Source organism: Calonectris borealis, chromosome 5, assembly GCF_964195595.1.
Source record: "Calonectris borealis chromosome 5, bCalBor7.hap1.2, whole genome shotgun sequence".
Lineage (NCBI taxonomy): Eukaryota > Metazoa > Chordata > Aves > Procellariiformes > Procellariidae > Calonectris > Calonectris borealis.
Window position 1 is genome coordinate 8806953 of NC_134316.1, and position 18977 is coordinate 8825929.

At 42.9% G+C, this 18977-nt stretch overlaps 1 protein-coding gene across 1 annotated transcript in view; it reads left to right on the plus strand.

Annotated features, from left to right (window-relative positions):
• The window catches only part of SYNE2 (spectrin repeat containing nuclear envelope protein 2), a 199346-nt gene that overhangs the window by 105986 nt on the left and 74383 nt on the right, over window positions 1-18977 (plus strand). The window contains exons 64-75 of the mRNA XM_075150894.1: window positions 1674-1868; window positions 2461-2535; window positions 3918-4037; window positions 4692-4799; window positions 10371-10598; window positions 12454-12621; window positions 13663-13788; window positions 14740-14852; window positions 15508-15649; window positions 16585-16716; window positions 17297-17449; window positions 17704-17913. Of these exons, the coding sequence (XP_075006995.1) occupies window positions 1674-1868; window positions 2461-2535; window positions 3918-4037; window positions 4692-4799; window positions 10371-10598; window positions 12454-12621; window positions 13663-13788; window positions 14740-14852; window positions 15508-15649; window positions 16585-16716; window positions 17297-17449; window positions 17704-17913 (1770 nt within the window). The remainder of the gene's footprint in view (window positions 1-1673; window positions 1869-2460; window positions 2536-3917; window positions 4038-4691; window positions 4800-10370; window positions 10599-12453; window positions 12622-13662; window positions 13789-14739; window positions 14853-15507; window positions 15650-16584; window positions 16717-17296; window positions 17450-17703; window positions 17914-18977) is intronic.

Genomic DNA, 18977 nt, shown 5'->3' on the forward strand with positions numbered 1-18977 from the left:
ATAGATTGTACTTGCCTAATAACTATAATCACTCGGTAGGCTCCTAAGTACATAGCTGCTCTGCTTTCAGGTGGTTGGATGTTGGAGGCTTGATGCTAGTACTAAGCATGACTCATTTCCTGATTCTTACTTGTTTTTGTCTTTGAGTGTAGGACTTTGTTTAATAGCTCTTGTTTTAGAAGAAAACCTGTTTCACAATTGTAGCATTTCATGAATAGAAGTGGGCAATGGAATTGCCCATCTTATTGAGGGGCTTCAGATGAAGAAGTGATGTTAATAAAGATTCGGTTTCTGAGGAGGTTTTTGGCTAGTTAAGTTTGCAAAACAGCAGCTGGTAAATGTATGCTGCAAAGTCTTCTCCTGCAATGAAACAAATAGAAATACTGTTCTTAGTGGACATTTATAAAAATATGCCAAATTATCATGGATGGCTGTTTATTCATTCCAATGACTTTTTCTTGCCTCTACCTTTGGAAGATTCTACTTTGTGTTTTTGAGTGTACAAAAGGAAAAAAACATCCTTGTCTGAGTAGAGTTCCCATGTCCTTTGAAAATTTGCTGGGATTCCTGCCCCCACCTTCCCTGACATGCAGCCACGCTAGCGTTATTAACAGAAGAAAGTGTAGTCGAGACAGAACTGGCAGTCTTACTGCTTTCATCTATCACAAATTATTATTTGCATAGCATTATTCACACCATGATAGAGCATGGTGTGGAATCAATGCTGTTCTTATTTCAAGCCTAGCGTCAAAGCTTGCTCTGATGGATTGAGCCCATTGTGCAGTGGGATATTTAGCCACGTTCCAGTTTTCTGAGCAAGCATCAATGCTTCAAAGAGCTTTAGCACTTTCAGTAATGAAGGGAGTAGGGCATTTTATTCCTTGCCCTATCTTACTTTGTTATTTGTTGTGATTTCTTTGCTCACCTGGAGACTGGGTGGTAAGGAAAGGCCCTAGCAGAAAGTTCTAAGGGCAGAACACCGGCTAGAGCAATAGTCATGGCCAGGGAGGATACCGAGGCAGATTTATTTCCCCCTTTGTTAGTGCAGAGTTGCTTGGATTATTGTTTAATCCCTGCAGAACATTAAATATTTTCCTTGTACTTTGTTGGGAACCATTGCTCCCAATATCACATTCAAAGACATGGGATAGTTTTGGCCCTAGCCATGTCACTAAAAGCCACCAAATAGTTTGTTTGCTTCTTTTAGGCCAGCTTCAGCAAAGAAGGCTTATTGCTGTCTTTGCCCTCATCAAGGCTATCCCAAGTGTTTTGTGTCAGGTTTCCAGAAAAGGTAGTTGGAAGTAACATCGCCTACTCTGACACACAGAGTAATGTAACCCAGCTGCATTCCCTCTGTCCCGAAGGAAACTCATATTCCCATGGCTATGCAGGACCTAGTTAGAATTAGTTATGCAGCCTTTCACATTTCCTTCCAGACTACCAACTTCTGCGTTACAGATAGCAAGTGCTGTCCTGAGCTGAACCTGTGGCTGCTGTTTTGCATGTATCTGGACATCACCTGCACTGACAATGGGGAACTGTCCCAATGCCCTGAAAAAGGAAAAAGGGGAAATAGCCCCAGTCCCAGTAAGACGCATCACTGGTATTACCTGTTACATTACTGGTTGGTTAAATAAGAAAAATGGATGCTTACAGATGTTGTTGCTCCTTAGGGAGAAATGGAAGCTGTAAAAGAAGAAATCATAAAGCTGTGCCAAAGAAAGGAAGATATCCTTACTGGAATGAAGAATTCAATGTCTGAGCTCCACCAGCGCTTACAGCAAGAAGTGCCTGAATCAGGAGATGAACCCACAGCCGCTGTATTAGCACAAAGTGACTTGATTGGGACTGATGTTTCTGGTCAGAAGGTAAGTGGAGCACCACATTGTGATCACTTACCTGAGAGCCGAAGAGGGAAGGTAAATAACCCTTCTTCCTCCAGGAGGAGTGGCATGTGAGAGATGAGCACCCTTGCAGCTGTGAATCAATACTATTTCTCCTCCCTTTTTGTATGCTTCCGAACGGTCCCAGAAGGACTGAGTATGATGCATGTCTTGGAGAAGGCGGGAGAGAGGTGTGCCTCTGGTTATCTTTTAGCATGAGCAGATGCAACATGAACTTTGCATCAAGCAATCAACAGCAAAATGCTCCATGTGTAGTTTTGTTGATCATCAGTTGTTCTGGGATTTTTGGTAAATTGTTTTCATGGAGCAAAATGAAATTTTTCCTGATTATAGCTGTGATGTTGAAACATTACAGCAGAGAGAAAAGTCCCAATTTTCAGAGGTGCTTAGTACCTGCAGCTTTCAATTACTTTAATGTAGGGTGGCAGATGTTCAGTGCTTCTCCAAAAGTGGACCCAAAGTGGTAACTTTCTTTTGGTTTGCAGGCAGAAAAGAAGAGGCTTTTACTGTTCTTGTCATGAATAATTGGGCTGTCTCTTTGTGTATATTTTTGTAGTTGAAAAAAAGAGGAATGATGTCTCTTCTACCTGCCTTAGATGAAGAATCAGAAGACTGTTCTTTCCACAGCAAGGTGACTTCGGTATATATCTTATATATACAGCTATATATGTAAGATACAAGATTTTGGTACAAGACAAATTATGAAAAATGTGTCATCCGAAATACTTCAGAACAAAATGAAATATTTGTTATCACTCCAGGATACTAAGAAATTGCACTCGAGCCAGCCTACCAATATTACAATACCAATGTTACACAGCACCTCATTCTGTAATGTGTGCTCCTGTTTTTGGTGGGATTGCTTATACAGTAATTCCCCCTTTATGGAAGTGTTAGTGGCAAAATATGGGCCTAAATACCAATGTTTGTATGTGGGGGTGGGCTTCAGACAGAATTAGACAGCCTCTGAAGTACTAAAACTTAAAAGAAACAACCAAAATGATTTGTATGTTTGAGCTTAAGAAAAAAAGGACGTGATCAGACTATTGGGAATAAAGTTAAGATAGAGATTTCTGGGAGAATGGGAGAAACTGGGACACACTGCTCAACAGGTTGCTCTGAATCTGGGGAGTCTGAATGCCCAGGTGAACTGCAGATGAGCAAAGCTGAGAGTAAAGTTTCATGAGAAAGTTAATACCTTTTGAAAAAAGAAAAAAAAATCCATGAAAGTTTCTGCACACTTTCCTGCACCCCAGGGACTAAACGAGATGTATTCGAATGAAATCAGGAATGTGCAGAAGTGCTGGTGAGCTTGTAGCCTAGCTACCCGGTTGCACAGCAGCTCACAGACTGCCTAGACTGGTAGTGACCAGCTACTGTCATCTGCATCTCCTGGGAGGGACTGTGGCCTCAACCAAGTTTTAAAGTATGTCTGTTTCTCTGAAGTCCTTGCTATGGATATTAATTAGCTTTTTTGCTACATCCTTGCAACAACAATCAAAAGGAAATGTGGCAAAGAGTTGATAGAGTATTGGAGGAATTGCTTTAGGCTAGGCAAGGATGAAACTCCATGGCTAGACAGTACGAAGAAATCCAAACAGCTTGGATAGAGGTAGTGTCTTACTACTCTGATCCAAGCACTTCGGTTTCAAGGTTTCTGATTCTGCACCTTCGTTGGTGCAGTTTTCTTTACCTGCAGGCCTTTTTAGGGGACAGAACAGGAGAAAGATTGTTTCTTGTTGTTTGTTGTTTTTTTTTTAAATAGTGTGAAAAGAATGAGGACACTCTGAGGTCTCTGGAGAAAACTATCAGTGTCATCCAGCTGCCATTGATCTTGCAGCAGAGCTATTAGAGCAAGGGAAGAGGTGGGATTCGGGAGACACAATAAAAATAGATAAACAAGGCAGAAATACAGCAAAGTGTTACTACAGGTTTGCAGTAATTTACATTGCCTGAAGGAATATCTGAGCTTCTTGTTCACAAGCTAATGCTGAGCTGTAACTGCTTTCAAAGGGAAGTACGGCCACCGAGAAAGATGCAAGCTTTTGGCCTTCAGAAAGAGATGATGAAAGGCACAAGGAAGACAGTGCAACTTCCTGGTCTTCTGGTACCTTGTCGGATGGCATTGTTCAGGTAATGCCCTCAAGTTTATCTCCACGGGGATGGGAACTCATCTTTGTGGAAAGGATCTGCACAAGTCTTAGGTATTGCTGAAGTCTGCAAAGCAAGAGAACTGTAGAAATGCAGGTCCTGATGGCCGTGTTCAGATCCTCCATCTTCCATATCACACTAAATCTTGTCGTTTAAAATCTCTTTTCCTGTTGCGCATATTGGTTGGACCCAATGATCTTAAGGGTCTTTTCCAACCTAAATGATTCTACGAATCTAGATTAATTTCTTCTAGCCTGACAAAAACCCCAAAGATAGAAATGCACATTTGGTAGCAGTAATTTGTTTCACTAATTCCTGGAAAGGCTGTAAAATGTGCATTTTGTTGGGGGATGATTTGTGGAAGAAGTTCTCTTTGTACAGAGAAGATCAGCATCTAAAACACCCAATTGGGTACAATTTCGGTGGCATTCTGCTCTGTTCTTCATCGATAATGTTGTGATAACTGCAGTTGTTAGTTTCTGTATATCAATGTTACAGGCATGAGAGAACTTCTCTTTGTGAATACTCTTGGACCAGGACCACTATAGGTTGAGAGGCTGCTACCCTTTGAGGCTTCTCTAGCACAAGAAGGCAATAATGGTACAAATACTTCCACTGTTGCCTCTCTCTCTACAGGATGCTGATGAGATAATGCAATCACACAGTAAACATGGTGAGGAAACATCTATGCAAATTTTGCAGAGCACTGAAGGCCCTGGCACAGGTGATGGCAGTCAGGCTATGGTGAGTTTGAAGGCCTGAAGTAGGCTGAACAAGGTGACCTTCTGAGCTCGTTGTATAACCTACCTAGTGGGCAGAGGCCCTGTTTCGTTATGGTTATGCTACTGGAGTTTGTTGCAGTATTTATGATATGGTAGGATACTTTCAACCCTTTGTGGGCCTCTTCATATTACTGCTTTGGATGATAATAAAAATACATTTTGATTTGCTCATTGAAAATCCAGTTTACTAGGACACAAAATGGAGTATTTTCAGGAAGTAAGATACTGGCATTCATAGAGACATGAACGGAGGGGTTCAAGTGATGTAAATATACATCAGCTATAGGATTTTTAAGTGGCAGTTAAAGGAGAAATTAAGGAGATTGGCACTCCTAAATGCTGCTGCTTTGTGCTGCTAAGGGAGGAGTGGGCAGCGGCTTATAGGCTATATACAAAAGAGCATATGGAGACAGACATGAATGCTCCAGGAAGGCCAGGAGCAGCAGACTGGTAGCAAAGCAGCCTCAGCTCTTCCTGGGTTTAGAGCGTGGAAGAAGACAGGATCTGTCATTGCCTGGGGCAGGAGCAGGCCCCCAGGTCACTTTGTCTCGCATTCCCCCTGACTCCTTCCATCATGCTTAACCTTTAATTTATAGTTAAAAAAACATAGCAAACTATTAAAACCCCACCAGCAGCACAATATATTATGTATTGGTATTAAAGAAATAGCCTCGTGTGTGATCCCTCTGTGTTTTTTCTCTCTGCTACGCTGTGATGCTGTTGGTCTCTGCATGTGCAGGACATATCTAAGCTCCCTTTGCAGCTGCAGGAGATGTCGTCACTGCAGTACCCAAGCACAGCGAGCAGTTCAGCTGAGCTCACACTACTTCTCTGTGTCAGGCTGAGCTGAACCCCTGGCTGCACTGAGTAAATCTCCACTGAGGATAATGGGAAGTTAGACACCTGTACTCATCCTCCAGCTGAATGTTTTGGGTTTCCAGGAGCCTTACAAGACAACATATGCCCTCCTGGCACCTCTGTGTGCCACCACTGTGTTTTGTCAGCACCTTGCCTTCAGGGGCACCCGCAGCCTGTTAGACCCAGCGATACAGAAGTTCAGTGGAGCGGTTTCTTGGGCAGGGCACGGCAGCTCTGTGGTCTGTGGAGAGAGTGCTGTCAGGCTGTGAGCCAGGGTCCTTCTCTGCTCAAGTGGACAGGTTTTTTAGAGAAGGCCTCCTTTCTCAAACCATACCAGACAGCTTTTTTGCTTGCAACATCTTTTCCACTTCAGTGTTTTGCTACACTGTGACATTTCCATATGCTACACAACTCCCTGTAATGAGTGATTTTTTTTTTTAATTATTTACAAGATCAATTACTATTCGGAGACAGGAAGACATTTATTTTTATAAATGGTAAATCTATTTGTTTTCCCTAGAGATGTGCATATGTGTAGAGATTTATAAAGTCGATTATATTTATGTTCTCCATTTGGAGCTTAACTGCATGCTAAAATTAAATAATTCCTATTATCTTAGTGATTGCTAAATGATACTATTTCCTCCCTCTGGCATGTTGTCCCTCCCATGCAAACATACCTGCTTCCAAATTCAGTTATAGCAGCCTAAAACACAATTTAGGATTCAGAAAAACATTTGAATTACTGGATGAGGAAGAAGACAGGTTACAGTTGTTTTGAGGGGAACAGAGGGTCCAATATGCCAGACAGACCCTCCTCTTACAGAAATCTGCTGCCTCCCTGGGGCCCAGGTTAAGGACATCACTAGGAAACTTCCTAGCCTGGTACAGCCCTTGGACTATTACCCATTATTGCTTTTCCATGTGGGTGGCGATGAAGCCGCAACACATAGTCCAAGGGCAATCAAAAGAGACTTCAGAGCCTTGGGACGGTTGGTAAGGGAATCTGGAGCACAGGTGATTTTTTCCTCTATCCTTCCAGTTGCGGGCAGCGACATTGGAAGAAACAGATGGACCCAGTCTATAAATACATGGCTCCGTGGCTAGTGTCACCACCACAATTTTGGGTTTTTCGATAAAGGGATGGACTACACATCACCAGGCCTGCTGGCGTCAGATGGGATTCACCTTTCTCAAAGGGTGAAGAAGGTCTTTGCTCACGAGCTAGGGGGGCTCATTGACAACTTTTAAACTAGACTTGAAGGGGGAGGGGGATAATATCAGGCTTGCCCGTGACAAGCTGTGGGACGACACATCAAGGTTAGAGGGACGGGATGCTAGTGAGGGCCCTCAGCTGTTACTCTGAGAGGTGGTCCACGTAGATGAGCCAGGGGCTCCTGAGGTAATAGGAGCCAACAGTGAAACACTGGTGAAATACCTCAAAGGAATTAAGGGGTGTTACTCTAAGAAGGTGACACAGCCAAGAGCCCAGCTGGAGTGCCTCTACACCAATGCACGCAGCATGGGCAACAAACAGGAGGAATTGGAAGCCACCGTGCTGCTAGAAAGCTACGACCTAGTTGCCATTACTGAAACTTGATGGGACTGGAGTGCAGCTATCAATGGCTACAGGCTGTTCAGAAGGGACAGGCGAGGAAGGAGGGGTAAAGGGGTTGCGCTCAACATCAAGAAATGGGTAGATTGTGAAGAGCTGTCTCTGAAGAATAGCCATGAGCAGGTTGAAAGCTTATGAGTAAGAATTAGAGACCGAGGCAACAAAGTGAACCTTGTAGTTGGTATCTACTACAGGCCGCTCGATCAAGGGGAGCCTACGAAGCTTTCTTACTCCAGCTACAGGAGGCATCACACTCGCAGGCTCTCATCCTGCTGGGGGACTTCAACCACGCCAACATCTGCTGGAAAAGTAGCACGGCGAGCTGTAGGCAATCCAGGAGACTCCTGGAATGCATTGAGGATAACTTCTTAAGCCAGATAATAGACAGCCCTACCAGAGGGGATGCGATACTGGACCTGATGGTCACCAACGCAAGTGAGCTAATTGGTGATGCCAAGATTGGAGGCAGCCTGGGCTGCAGTGGTCCTGCAGTGGTGGAACTTGCAGTCCTGAGGAATATGGCTCAGGCGAAGAGTGAAGTCAGGACCCTGAATTTTAGAAAAGCAAACTTCCAGCTGTTCAAGAAATTAGTCAATAGGACCCCCTGGGAAACTGCCCTCAGGGACAAGGCAGCAGAACAGAACTGGCAGATCTTTAAGGACGCTTTCCATAGAGCGCAAGAGCTCTCAATCCCCAGGTATAAGAAATCAGGAAAGGAAGGCAAGAGACCGGCATGGCTGAGTCGAGACCTGCTGGTCAAACTAAAGGACAAGAAGGAAATGCACAGGCAGTGGAAGCAGGGACAGGTATCCTGGGAAGAGTATAGGGACGCTGCCCGATTGTGTAGGGATGGGGTCAGGAAGGCCAAGGCATGGCTGGAGCCAAACTTGGCAAGGGATGCAAAGGATAGTAAGAAGGGCTTCTATAGGTATGTAAGCCAGAAAAGGAAGGTCAAAGAAAGTATAGCCTCCCTGATGAACACAACTGTCAACCTGGTAACAATGGATGAGAAGAAGGCTGAGGTACTCAACAACTTTTTTGTCTCAGTCTTCACTGGTAACCTCTCTTCCCACACCTCTCGTGTGGATGGACCGCAAGACAAGAACTGGGGGAGCAAAGTCCCTCCCACTGTAAGAGAAGATCAGGTTCGTGACCACCTGAGGAACCTGAACATATGTAAGTCTATGGGACCTGACAAGATGCATCCAGAGTCCTGAGGGAATTGGCTGATGTAGTTGCTGAGGCACTCTCCATGATATTTGAAAAGTCATGGCAGTCAGATGAAGTCTCCAGTGACTGGAAATAGGGAAACATTGCACCCATTTTTAAAAAGGGTAGAAAGGAGGACCCTGGGAACTACCAACTTGTCAGCCTCACCTCTGTGCCTGGGAAGATCATGGATCATGCAGCCTTTCTATGCTTAAAGGGTGCTTATAAGAAAGCTGGTGACAGATTTTTTAGTAGGGCCTGTTGTGGTAGGACAAAGGGTAATGGTTTTAAACTAAAAAAGGGTAGATTTAGACTAGATATAGGGAAGAAATTTTATACTATGAGTGTGGTGAAACACTGGAACAGGTTGCCCAGAGAAATGGTAGATGCCCCATCCCTGGAAACATTCCAGGTCAGGCTGGACGGGGCTCTGAGCAACCTGATCTAGTTGAAGATGTCCCTGCCCATGGCAGGGGGGTTAGACTAGGTGACTTCTAAAGATCCCTTCCAACCCAAACCATTCTATGATTCTACTGGTTGTCAGTGGAGCCATGGTAACTGTCCACTCTGTGGTGCCTCAGTGGTCTTGGTCTTGGCACATGAACACATGATGAACACCTGCGCAGACGTTACCGGTTTGTTTTGTTCAACTAATTTGACTATATATCTGAGTTGCTATTTCTGTAGAGGAAGGGGATAAAGTTTACTGCAGTAACAATGTCTAGCTGGGGAGGGGCAGAGCATGCCATAAGTGTAAACTAAATGCTTATGTACACATGCGTGTGTGATGACAGGGTGTCATACACAGTATTATGCATGTGTAATGTTTTGTTATTTAAATGAATGAACTAAACCAAACAGGCTTAGTACTAGAGCTGGAAATTTCAGGTGGAGGTTGAAGTAAACCAGTACATTTTTATTTCTTCAGTCACATGTACCTCAATAGACATAGTTAGACTGTTCTGCGATCTGTATACTCAGATCTGCTTTCTATGTTTAATGGCACTGTCCCATACTATCTTGGAGGCAAACAAGAACAGTAATGATTAAAGTAAGACATTGATAGCTGAAACAATGCATTATTGCTCTCTGATTTTCTGCCAAATCTCATTTTAACATGGAGCTTGTGCACTACCACTGACCACCTCGGTTGCCTGAATGTACGCTCTAGAGCTGTGGGAGTGTACAGGTAGCTTTGTTCTTGTGGTGGTGTGCTTGATTTACTTACTAAGTACCGGTATTTGCATGTGTCAAGGTATATACATACCTGTACAGCCTTCCACGCAACTGCTGATATCTTTAGACTTCTCCTTATTACTGAAGTGTGCAATATTGCTTCTTAAAGGAGGGCAAATAAGAAGAAAAAATTACACAAGACATACTTAAAAATACACCGTTTTTTTCTGTGTGACCTAGAGCCCAAATAAAGCATATTTGACTGTTGGAACCGAACATGCAAGTAGCTTATAAGCGTTGCCCAACAGTTTGCTTTGCAGATTTAAACTGCATTGCTTTTACATCCAACTCCCACAGAAAAACATCTCTCCTCAGGGGAGGACTGGTTAATGGTGAGTCATCCCTCTTCCTGTGCGCTCAGGTATACCTGTGCAAATGCAAATCGCTGCCTGGAAACCTGTTACACCAGATCCTGGATCGCCTGGCTGCTGAGTTTCCCTTTCTTTTTCTCTTTCCCTTTTTTTTTTTTTTTTTTTTTAAATCTGGGAACACAGTGGCTGAGTGGTTTCGGAGCTCTGTGAGTGTGAAAGTTAAACATTTCCCACTGGTAAGGGGAGGGGAAAGAAAGAAAAAAACAGATAAATAACCGCATTTCTTTCATGTGCTTTGCTTCAGACCGACACCGGTGTCCCCAACGCCACCTGGGGCTCTCGAGGGAAAACGGGAGACTCGGAGGAAGCCGTGGATGGCAATAGGCCTGAGCCAGAAACGATCCTCCAGATGTGCCAGGCCCAGGTTGCCGAGCTGGAACAATGGCTAGACAAAACCAAAGTGTCCCTGAGATCAGACCCCCAGACCCCTGAAATGCAGCAGATGGTGGAACTGCAGCTTGCTGATTGCCAGGTAAGGTGGAGTGGTCAGTTTGCTGCTGCCATCCAAACAAGTCACCCTTCCCTGGGGTGTGTGTCTGCAGAAAAGCTGTGCTTACTGCTTCTCCTCTCCCCGCTGAATCGGCTTCGTTACACTGTGCAGAAAACAGGTAACCGCTTGGCTTCAGTTTCAGGTGCAGCTTTCCAAGGGCTTAGTTAGAATACCTATTTTTAGAGTTGGGATCTTTATGCATCCGGGGGATTTAGGTAGAACTCTGGAGTATTTTTAAAGCTTTGTTTTTCTTTGGATTATTTTCAGAAACATGGCTCGGTATAGTTTGAATCCTCTATTAAATAGCAATTTTTCATTGGTCTCAATCATGATAAATCAGCTAGAAGAAAAGGAATTTTTTTTTTCTTTTGACATTTTCACTTTCTATTTTTGCCAGTGATTTAAAGACTGGTATAATATAGCTTCCATTCTGGTAAATTCTTCTTTTGCACTTTTTGCAAAAAGCTGCCAGCATAGGTAGAAAGATAGGGCCTTTTCCCTTGCCCTCTGTGAGCAGTGGCGATATTTGGGCCTACTGCCATACTTCTAGGGCAGCCTCTTGCCCCTGATGGCAGCGGAAGGAAAGGAGTGGGTGGTACCCGTTGGTGAAAATGCGTGGAAGAAAACAGGACGGGCATGAGGGGCTGGGGTGGGTGGGAGTCCTGGCATGCAGCTTTTTTCTCTGGCATGCAGATTAAAAGAAAATGTGCAGGCATGCCACTTTCGAAGTTCCCTGCGGTGCCAGTCTGGTGTATCAGTTTGCTTCAAGCACTCAGTCTAAAGCAATGAACTTCACTCACCATAAAGGAGCCAATACCAAAATGTCCCCATTTTAAATTACTAGGAGACATTTACAGCTGTTTTGTTGTTATTGCTAGGTGGGGTTTTTTTAATAGGAAGTGAGTCCTTGCCAAGAAGTGCCTCTGGGTTTAGGCTGTGATTCAGCCAAGTGCTCAGGTGCTGAACTCTGTGGTAATTAGGATCCTAAATGCACCTAAGTAGCTGGCTGTGTCTGGATCCCATTCAGGGTTGGTGTTAGCATAGGCTTCGACAAGGTGGTTCCAACCAGTAAAAACAGGCAGGCTTCAGGCAGCTATAAGCACTGCTGAATTCCTGTCGACTCTTAACAGTTTGGCTCAATGTTAAGACGTGAACTTGGTGGTGAGTTTTTCTAACCTAGTCAAGATCTACACAGAAAAATACACATAGCACGAAGCAGAAGCAGTCTCTAGATATGGCCATATGATGTAAAGCAGTTAATTTGTTGCAGTTGATTACTTTGCAGTTGAGCCATGGTACCTGTCTCCACACTCACCTTAAAAACGTGAGTTTAAAGTAATGCAGAGATGCACTTTGATTCACAGCAGCTTAAATCAAAAACCAGATCCCAACAGTTTACAATGGCCCGGCTGACACATGGTAATGTTACTATGTTTTGGTAATTCAGCATCATTCCTCCCAAAGGGTGATGTGATCAATCTGTGCAGTGCCTCCTTCTACCCCATTGGGGTGTGTTGTCTTCTGGGTTGCATCCAAATGAAGTCTTATCATTTCTGCTCTCCTCTTTTATTACTCCATATCTGAGTTAATATAACTTCCTGCAGAGGCTGTTGTTTGAAACAGTTTTAAGACTAACTCTGTATAAAATTTATTTAATTGTTCAGAATAAAAAGAGACTATATTGGAGAAAATCTAGGGGGTTTGCAGCTATTTCTCTTTTTGCCTGTATGTTTCTAGTCTTTTCAGACAGGGGAAGTGTGAGCATTGACTTCAGAATGTTATCAGGAAAGGAGTATCGTACTTCTAAGAATGAATAATTACCTGCTGTGCCTTCTAGGTGATGTTATCAGAGATTGAACAAAAGGTCAGTTCTTTACTGGAAGACTGTGGAGATAGTGCAGAATACCCACAAGAGACAGAGGCTCTTTCCTTGAAGCTGAAGGAAGTGAAGTGCAATTTGGAAAATGTCCAGATGATGCTTCAAGACAAATACAATGAAGAGCAGGTAAAGCATATGAACGCTATGCAGAGTGAGTGTGAGAGAGTCATGGTGCCTTAATGTGCTGTAGTTGCAGTAGAACAGTTAGAGCTCACTATGTGAAGCAAGGAAGGGAGAAAAGTCAATCAGAAATGTCAGACTTGCTATTATTCTACTTTACAGTGTTGTATAATTATTTGTAGTTTGCAGCAAGTAGTGGCTTTTTAATCCACTCTGAACAACATCTTCTCTGCTTTAAGGGCTCAGTGACAGAGGTCAAGATTTTGCGAGGAGTACAGGAAAAGGATAAAAAGTTTTTTTGGTTTGATTTGTTTTTTTAGATGCCTTTAAAATGCCATGATGTTTGTCTGTGACAGTATCACAGCAGAGGGACCTTTAAGCAGTAACTTTCTCTTTGAAGAATGTGTAAATGGCAAGGGCAGTGACTGCCAGCTCTCCTGTGCCACAACTGCACGCTCTTTGCTGAGTTTCCCAATGGGTGAGACAGTAACTTCCAGCTTCAGAGCTAATTCCCACTCTGTTGTGCAAGGGGCCAGAGAAGCCCACCTGATGTGTTTGTGTAAAAACAGCCACAGTCTCTCTGGTGCTGGAGGAGCACAGTCTAAAAGGGAGCTTGCATGGCCCAGGAGAGAATTAGTGCTGGTAAATGCTCCTGTTGAAATATCTCTGTGAGCACAGACAGATAGAAAATCCAGGTGCATGAGCAAGTTTATAAGCATAAATTGCACATCCCTATAATTTGGTCAAACAATAAGAATGGAGGGTTAGTATCAATTAATCTGCTAACAGGAAAAGCAAAACAAGCCTTGTAACTGTCAGGGAGAGAAAAGTGAGGACTTTAGCAGCAGGTTAGAATGGATCAAACTTCCAGTAAATGGAACTGGACAGAAATCTTTGCAAGAGTAGCAACTGTGTTTCATGCACTGCTGATTCTATGTATGATAAGTCTGAGACAGCTCCGCTATTGCCATTTCCCCAAATTGCACCTGCAGTTTCTGCCCTCTTGTCAAGTCTGGAAGCCTTCCCACAACAGGTCTCTCTTTACAGATTCACAACAGGGAGAGGATCGACCCAGAGCCCCTTGAGATTCTACACTCAAATGGCTCCAGCACGCCCCAGCTTGCCCTTGCTGAACAGCTGCCCATTTGGCACAACGGTTTCCAGCACCCACAGGTAATTCTCCTACCGTCCAGGAGCCAGGCTGCTCCACATCCCCTGTGCGTGTGGGGGGACAGCTGCATTTATTACCTGCTGCAATTTTCACTGTGGGATCAAGTCTGTCAAGGCTAGGTTTCAGCCACCCCTCTCTTCCAGGATTAGGGGAGTTTGTCAGGATGGAGAAGGGCCTCACCCCTAAAATTCCATGTCCAAAAGGTTTAGTAATACTACAAAGCTGGATGGTACCCTGACACTTGCCTTGTATCATAATGATTCAGATGGTATCACCCATCCCTCCAATCTCCTGTCTTTGAAGCATTGATGTATTATGAAATCTGAATCTATATATTGACATTGCGTTTGAAGATGAAATTGAAGCTAAAGCTTTGTGAACGTTTTCCCATGGGCTAACTCACAATGACTTCAAGGTTGTTGTTAACACAACAAAAAAAAATCTGTGATGTTCTGTGCTCTGTAAACTACTTCTGTTTTGCTAACTGAAAATTAACTTTTGCCCTTTTCAAGCTATTAGAAAAGAGTTGGAGAAAATGATCCAGCCTGAGCTGCTAAAATTGCTCACTTTTCACTCAACACTCTCTTTTTAACTAATGGAACTCAACCTCATATTTGAGCAAATCCCCATTTTCCCTTGTCTGTTCCTCTGTATAAGGATGGCAGTCGACGGCCTTTAAATTTTCGTATGTGCATAATTTGTTTCTGACTGATGGTTTTTGCTTTTAAAACTTTAGCTCAGGCAGAAATACATTCCATAAAAATACATGTTTTCAGGAAACTGTTTGGTAAACTCATGTTTACACATAAACTGCATTTTATTCTGATAGATGTATTCCTATTTTCTTTGCTAAAAGAATTCATGTAAAATGTGATTGGAAAAGCACAATCATCATTTCAGATTAATACGGTGCACACAATTGATTTTACTGTCGTGCTATTCTCTATGCACAGGACCTGAAAGTAAAAGCAGCTGAGCAGAAAAGCGTCATTGACTTCATTGAGTCGTGCGTGGAAAAAATGCAGCCACAGTTTGAGGACAATGTGACTCAGAAATTAGAATCAAGGTACAAAATAACAAAATCAGTTACTGGATTCAGTGATGTAAAACTACCTAAACCTGCTGAAACTTTGCAGTGGCACCATTGATTCTGTGCAAGGATGTGTGCCTTTAGAAGAAAAATTGCAGAAGCTGGAGATTTCTGCTATCAACAGTCTACAGAAATGGGAGTCTCATTTATGTGACACCCTCTTTGATATTGGGCTGACTCCAGTGTTTAGAGTCAGTCTTGATATCAGGCAGGACTGATACCTGCCATAAACTAAAGGCCCATCTGGAGGCAAGTTGGTATCTCTGTTCACAGCCTTTGCTGTACAAATGCGCACAGATACCCAGCCAGGTTTAAAGGCAGCATCTTCGAAAAGGGGGCATTGGGATCATGCACCTTCCAGAACGGAACCAAGACATGCTACGTGACTATGCTCCCCATATTGTCATTTCAGAGATGGAGGCTGCCAGCAGGCCCCTACGGTGTTTCACAGAAAGGGAAAAGCCCAAAGAAATGTATCAAAGCTTGGATTAAAGATCATCCATGCACTTGGTTTCACTCTGGTTTTGAGGCAGGAGCAATAAAAACTAACCTTATACAGGAAGTCTTACAAATCTAATTTTGCTTATTCTGTTTCAGTATTTGCCATTCTAACAATGTTTTCTCAATACAGCAATGGAGAATCTGATCCAAAGAGCAAGCATGCTGATCCCACCTCAGCTCCAAAAGACCAAACGGGTAATAAATGGCAATATTTACAACAAGAGCTGTCATCAAAGATGAAATCTCCTCTCTGCCAGCTTGTGGAACCTCAGGTCCGTTCAAGTTCAGTAAAACACTCTTTCTGCAGGCAGTTGGTTGTGGTAAAGATAGCAATTAGTGTATCTTCCTGCATCATCGTATCATGTCTCTTCATCAGATAACTGAAATCTCTGCAAGCATTCTCCAGAGGAAATTGTTACTGCATACTGTTTTCATGACTGTCTTTTAATTTTACTTTGAGGTAAATAATGTCTCTGAAGTAGTGACTACCAAGCATAGTGTGGGAGCACGTAGTTGTAATTAACATTCAGACCAGATGTTATCTGCTTAATTCTTTCAAGAGAACTAAGAGAGTTAGCCAGCAAGCTCCCAGATGATTTTCGTGGATGTGGGTTAAGTCTCAGTTCTTGCAAGTGAGAACGTTTTGGTCAAAACAAATCTCTGGCTTAAATTTTGTTCTGCTGTTCACCATTGTGTTCTCTCTTTCTCACATATCAAAAGCAGAGTTTGGACTGCAACAAGAGCACGCTATTCTGAACAGACTGCAGAATTTTACTGCTTGGACAAAACTATAATTTCTGTTATTAACAGTTTTGTTCACATTAAATTAGAATGACTAGTTCCCTGTTCTCTAAAATTACCGCATTATATGGAAGAATATCAGTCATGTAAAAGGATGAATGTCAGCTCTTTTTCAGGCAAGACTTACACTACAGTGGGCAGTAGGGCTGCCTTAACACAAACTACAACTTGTAGCCCTTGAAGCTGGGAATCAGAGACTCCATTTTCAGTCAATCTCCCATCAGGGCATAGCCTACCCAACTAATTTTTGCTGGTAAAAAAGGAACCCTGCTATCCAGGTGTTTTATATTAATGCCTTGAAACTTTCATTTCCGTGCTTTTTGAGAGGAGTGTTATCTAGTTGCCCATAGTCCTGTCTTCATTTGAGCTGTTCTCCTAATTGCAATGTTCTTTTTCCAAATGTTAGATTACAACAAAGATGAACATGCTGCCCCGAGGCACAATCGCTAGTGCAGGAACCCCAACTGTGGAAGAACTGAAAACTTACACTGTCCAGCTGGGAGACCTAAGCCAAGAAGCAAATGTGGTGCATGCACAGGTAAAAATGGCCTGTCCTAGCATTGCAAAAAATACCAGGGATTCTAGACACAAGACACTGTTTGGCACTGGGAAACATAACCGATAATCATATTATTGCAGATGGCATTCACTGTAGTGTAGCTTTTGCATCAGGTATGGACTATAATGCAGAAATCAGCTTAGGATTTCGAGAGGAAACATTTCAAGTTTCAGCTGTGATACTTCTGCTACCTGAATGCAAAGATTTGCTAGTGGTCAGTAAAACTCCTCAAACTGTATAAAGGAAGGAGCCTGTGAATGATTTCAGTAAATCTGCAGTATTGGAGCTTACAAGACAAATTGTGTTGTGCCCTTTCCTGAGATTAGAGACCTGTAAGACCACAGCCGCTCCCAGTACAAAAAGGGTCATTGTCTCAGCTTTGGCCTTGACAGCTCTGTATATTACATGCATATAACTGTCTCATCCACATCTGTCCCTCAGTATTTCATTAATTCCATTTTATTATTAGCTGACTGAACCTCTAACCTTATACGAGTGAATAAATTTTATTCGTGCCTTGGGTGAAAGTACTGAAAATTTCTGACTTGCCTTTACCCAGGATAATGTGGCAGAGGAAGTCTCTTCCAATTTGGACAGAAAATTGTTTGAGCTGCTTCTGGCAATCAGCCGATGTTTGAATAACATGGAGGAGATGTTAAACACCTCAGTCCTCTCCACTGAAGAGGCAGCCGTGCAGCAGGCTCTTTATGAGGTAACTGTCCTAAAGCATCCAGGGAAGGAGAAACCCCAGTGGATTTCTATTACAACACAATATATATGGCCTGATATTTCCTCTCTGTTTTGCTGGTGTTATTCCTGAATAACACCACCAAACTATTTGGTGTTGCACAGATTTGGGCCTATTGCTTTTAACAACAATTATCAACTTGAGTCCTGCTGCCTTTTACAGGCAGTCCTTGGACAGAGACCATTTTCACTCATGTTATCTTTCTTTCAACCCTTTAGACTCTTTCTGTTGAGCTGCAAAAACTTCACACTGATCTGAGTGATAAAAAGGATGATCTTCTAAAGTCTATTAGCTGCGCTGGTGGGAGCACAGATGTGTTCTGCGAGTGCTTTAACAACTTGCAGGCGCGGCTGGAACAAACTCAAGCTGCCACTGCTTCAAGGAGCCACTCAATGAAAGCTGGGCTGGATCATAATAGCAATTATCAGGTACTCCACTGCCAAATGCACATCTTGTTTCACAGCATCTGTTAGACTTGTCAGTGTTAATGCATTTGGGTTACAGATGAGCAATCTATAATGGGCTTTCTTTCTTTTTGGTACTAAACAAACTTGTCTTGGCCTCTCAAGAAGCAAATTAATTTTGCTGTTTACAGTGCTGTTTGCAATACTGACCACCGTAGAGGCGTTGATTACAGTAGAAAATTTGCATGCAGAAAGGATGGAAGTAACTTGGGATCCCATGCACGCTGAGCTACAGGCTAAAGCAAGCTTCTGTGTGTAGGGATTAGGCCAAGGAGGGTTTCGTATATCCTTTCTGCTGCTGTGTGGACTCAGGATAGGCAGGCTTCTTCCCTCTTGGTGCCGTGTCTGGCACTGGGCTACTTTTAGCTATGTATTGGAGGTTGATTTCACCCTTTGTATTTACTGTTCCTTTAGATTTTGTGCCACAGTAGCAGAAGCCATAGTTTTGCAAATTTGCCTTTTTTTGTTCTTTTTCAGAAAAGCAGATAATGAGAAACTTTTCTATAGATTCTGATGATGGGCTAAATCTACTAGGTATTGCTAGAAAATACTCAGATCAGGTATTTAGGCTGAAGTAAGGAAAGAAAAGCCTGGTCTTTGAAATACAGTTTCCAGTGTCCAGCAAAACTCCAGTGTGCTCATCATCTGCAAGTCAGCCTAGCTCTTTACTGCTGAATAATAAAACAGTTCCTTTGAAGAACACTGGGATGTTGTCTCCCAACAGTAGCAGGACTAGTCTTGCAATGTTCACTTATGCAGAATCCATGGAGCTCTGTCAGTCACCAGTAATGGGCTCATTTTCTCATTTTCAGAAGAGAAGAGTTTGTTTCTCTATAGGTTTCACAGATTTTTACGGTCATAGAGGATCATTGTGACAGAGTAATCTGCTTTCTTACACTACACAGACTACAGAATTTCCCTCCCTAAATTACTGCTTTAAGCCCATAATGCACATGCTTTATTTTGTTTTTTTAAAGAGGAAAAAAGTGCTTTTTCCATAAGAGGTAACCATTTTGTTTGCTATGTAA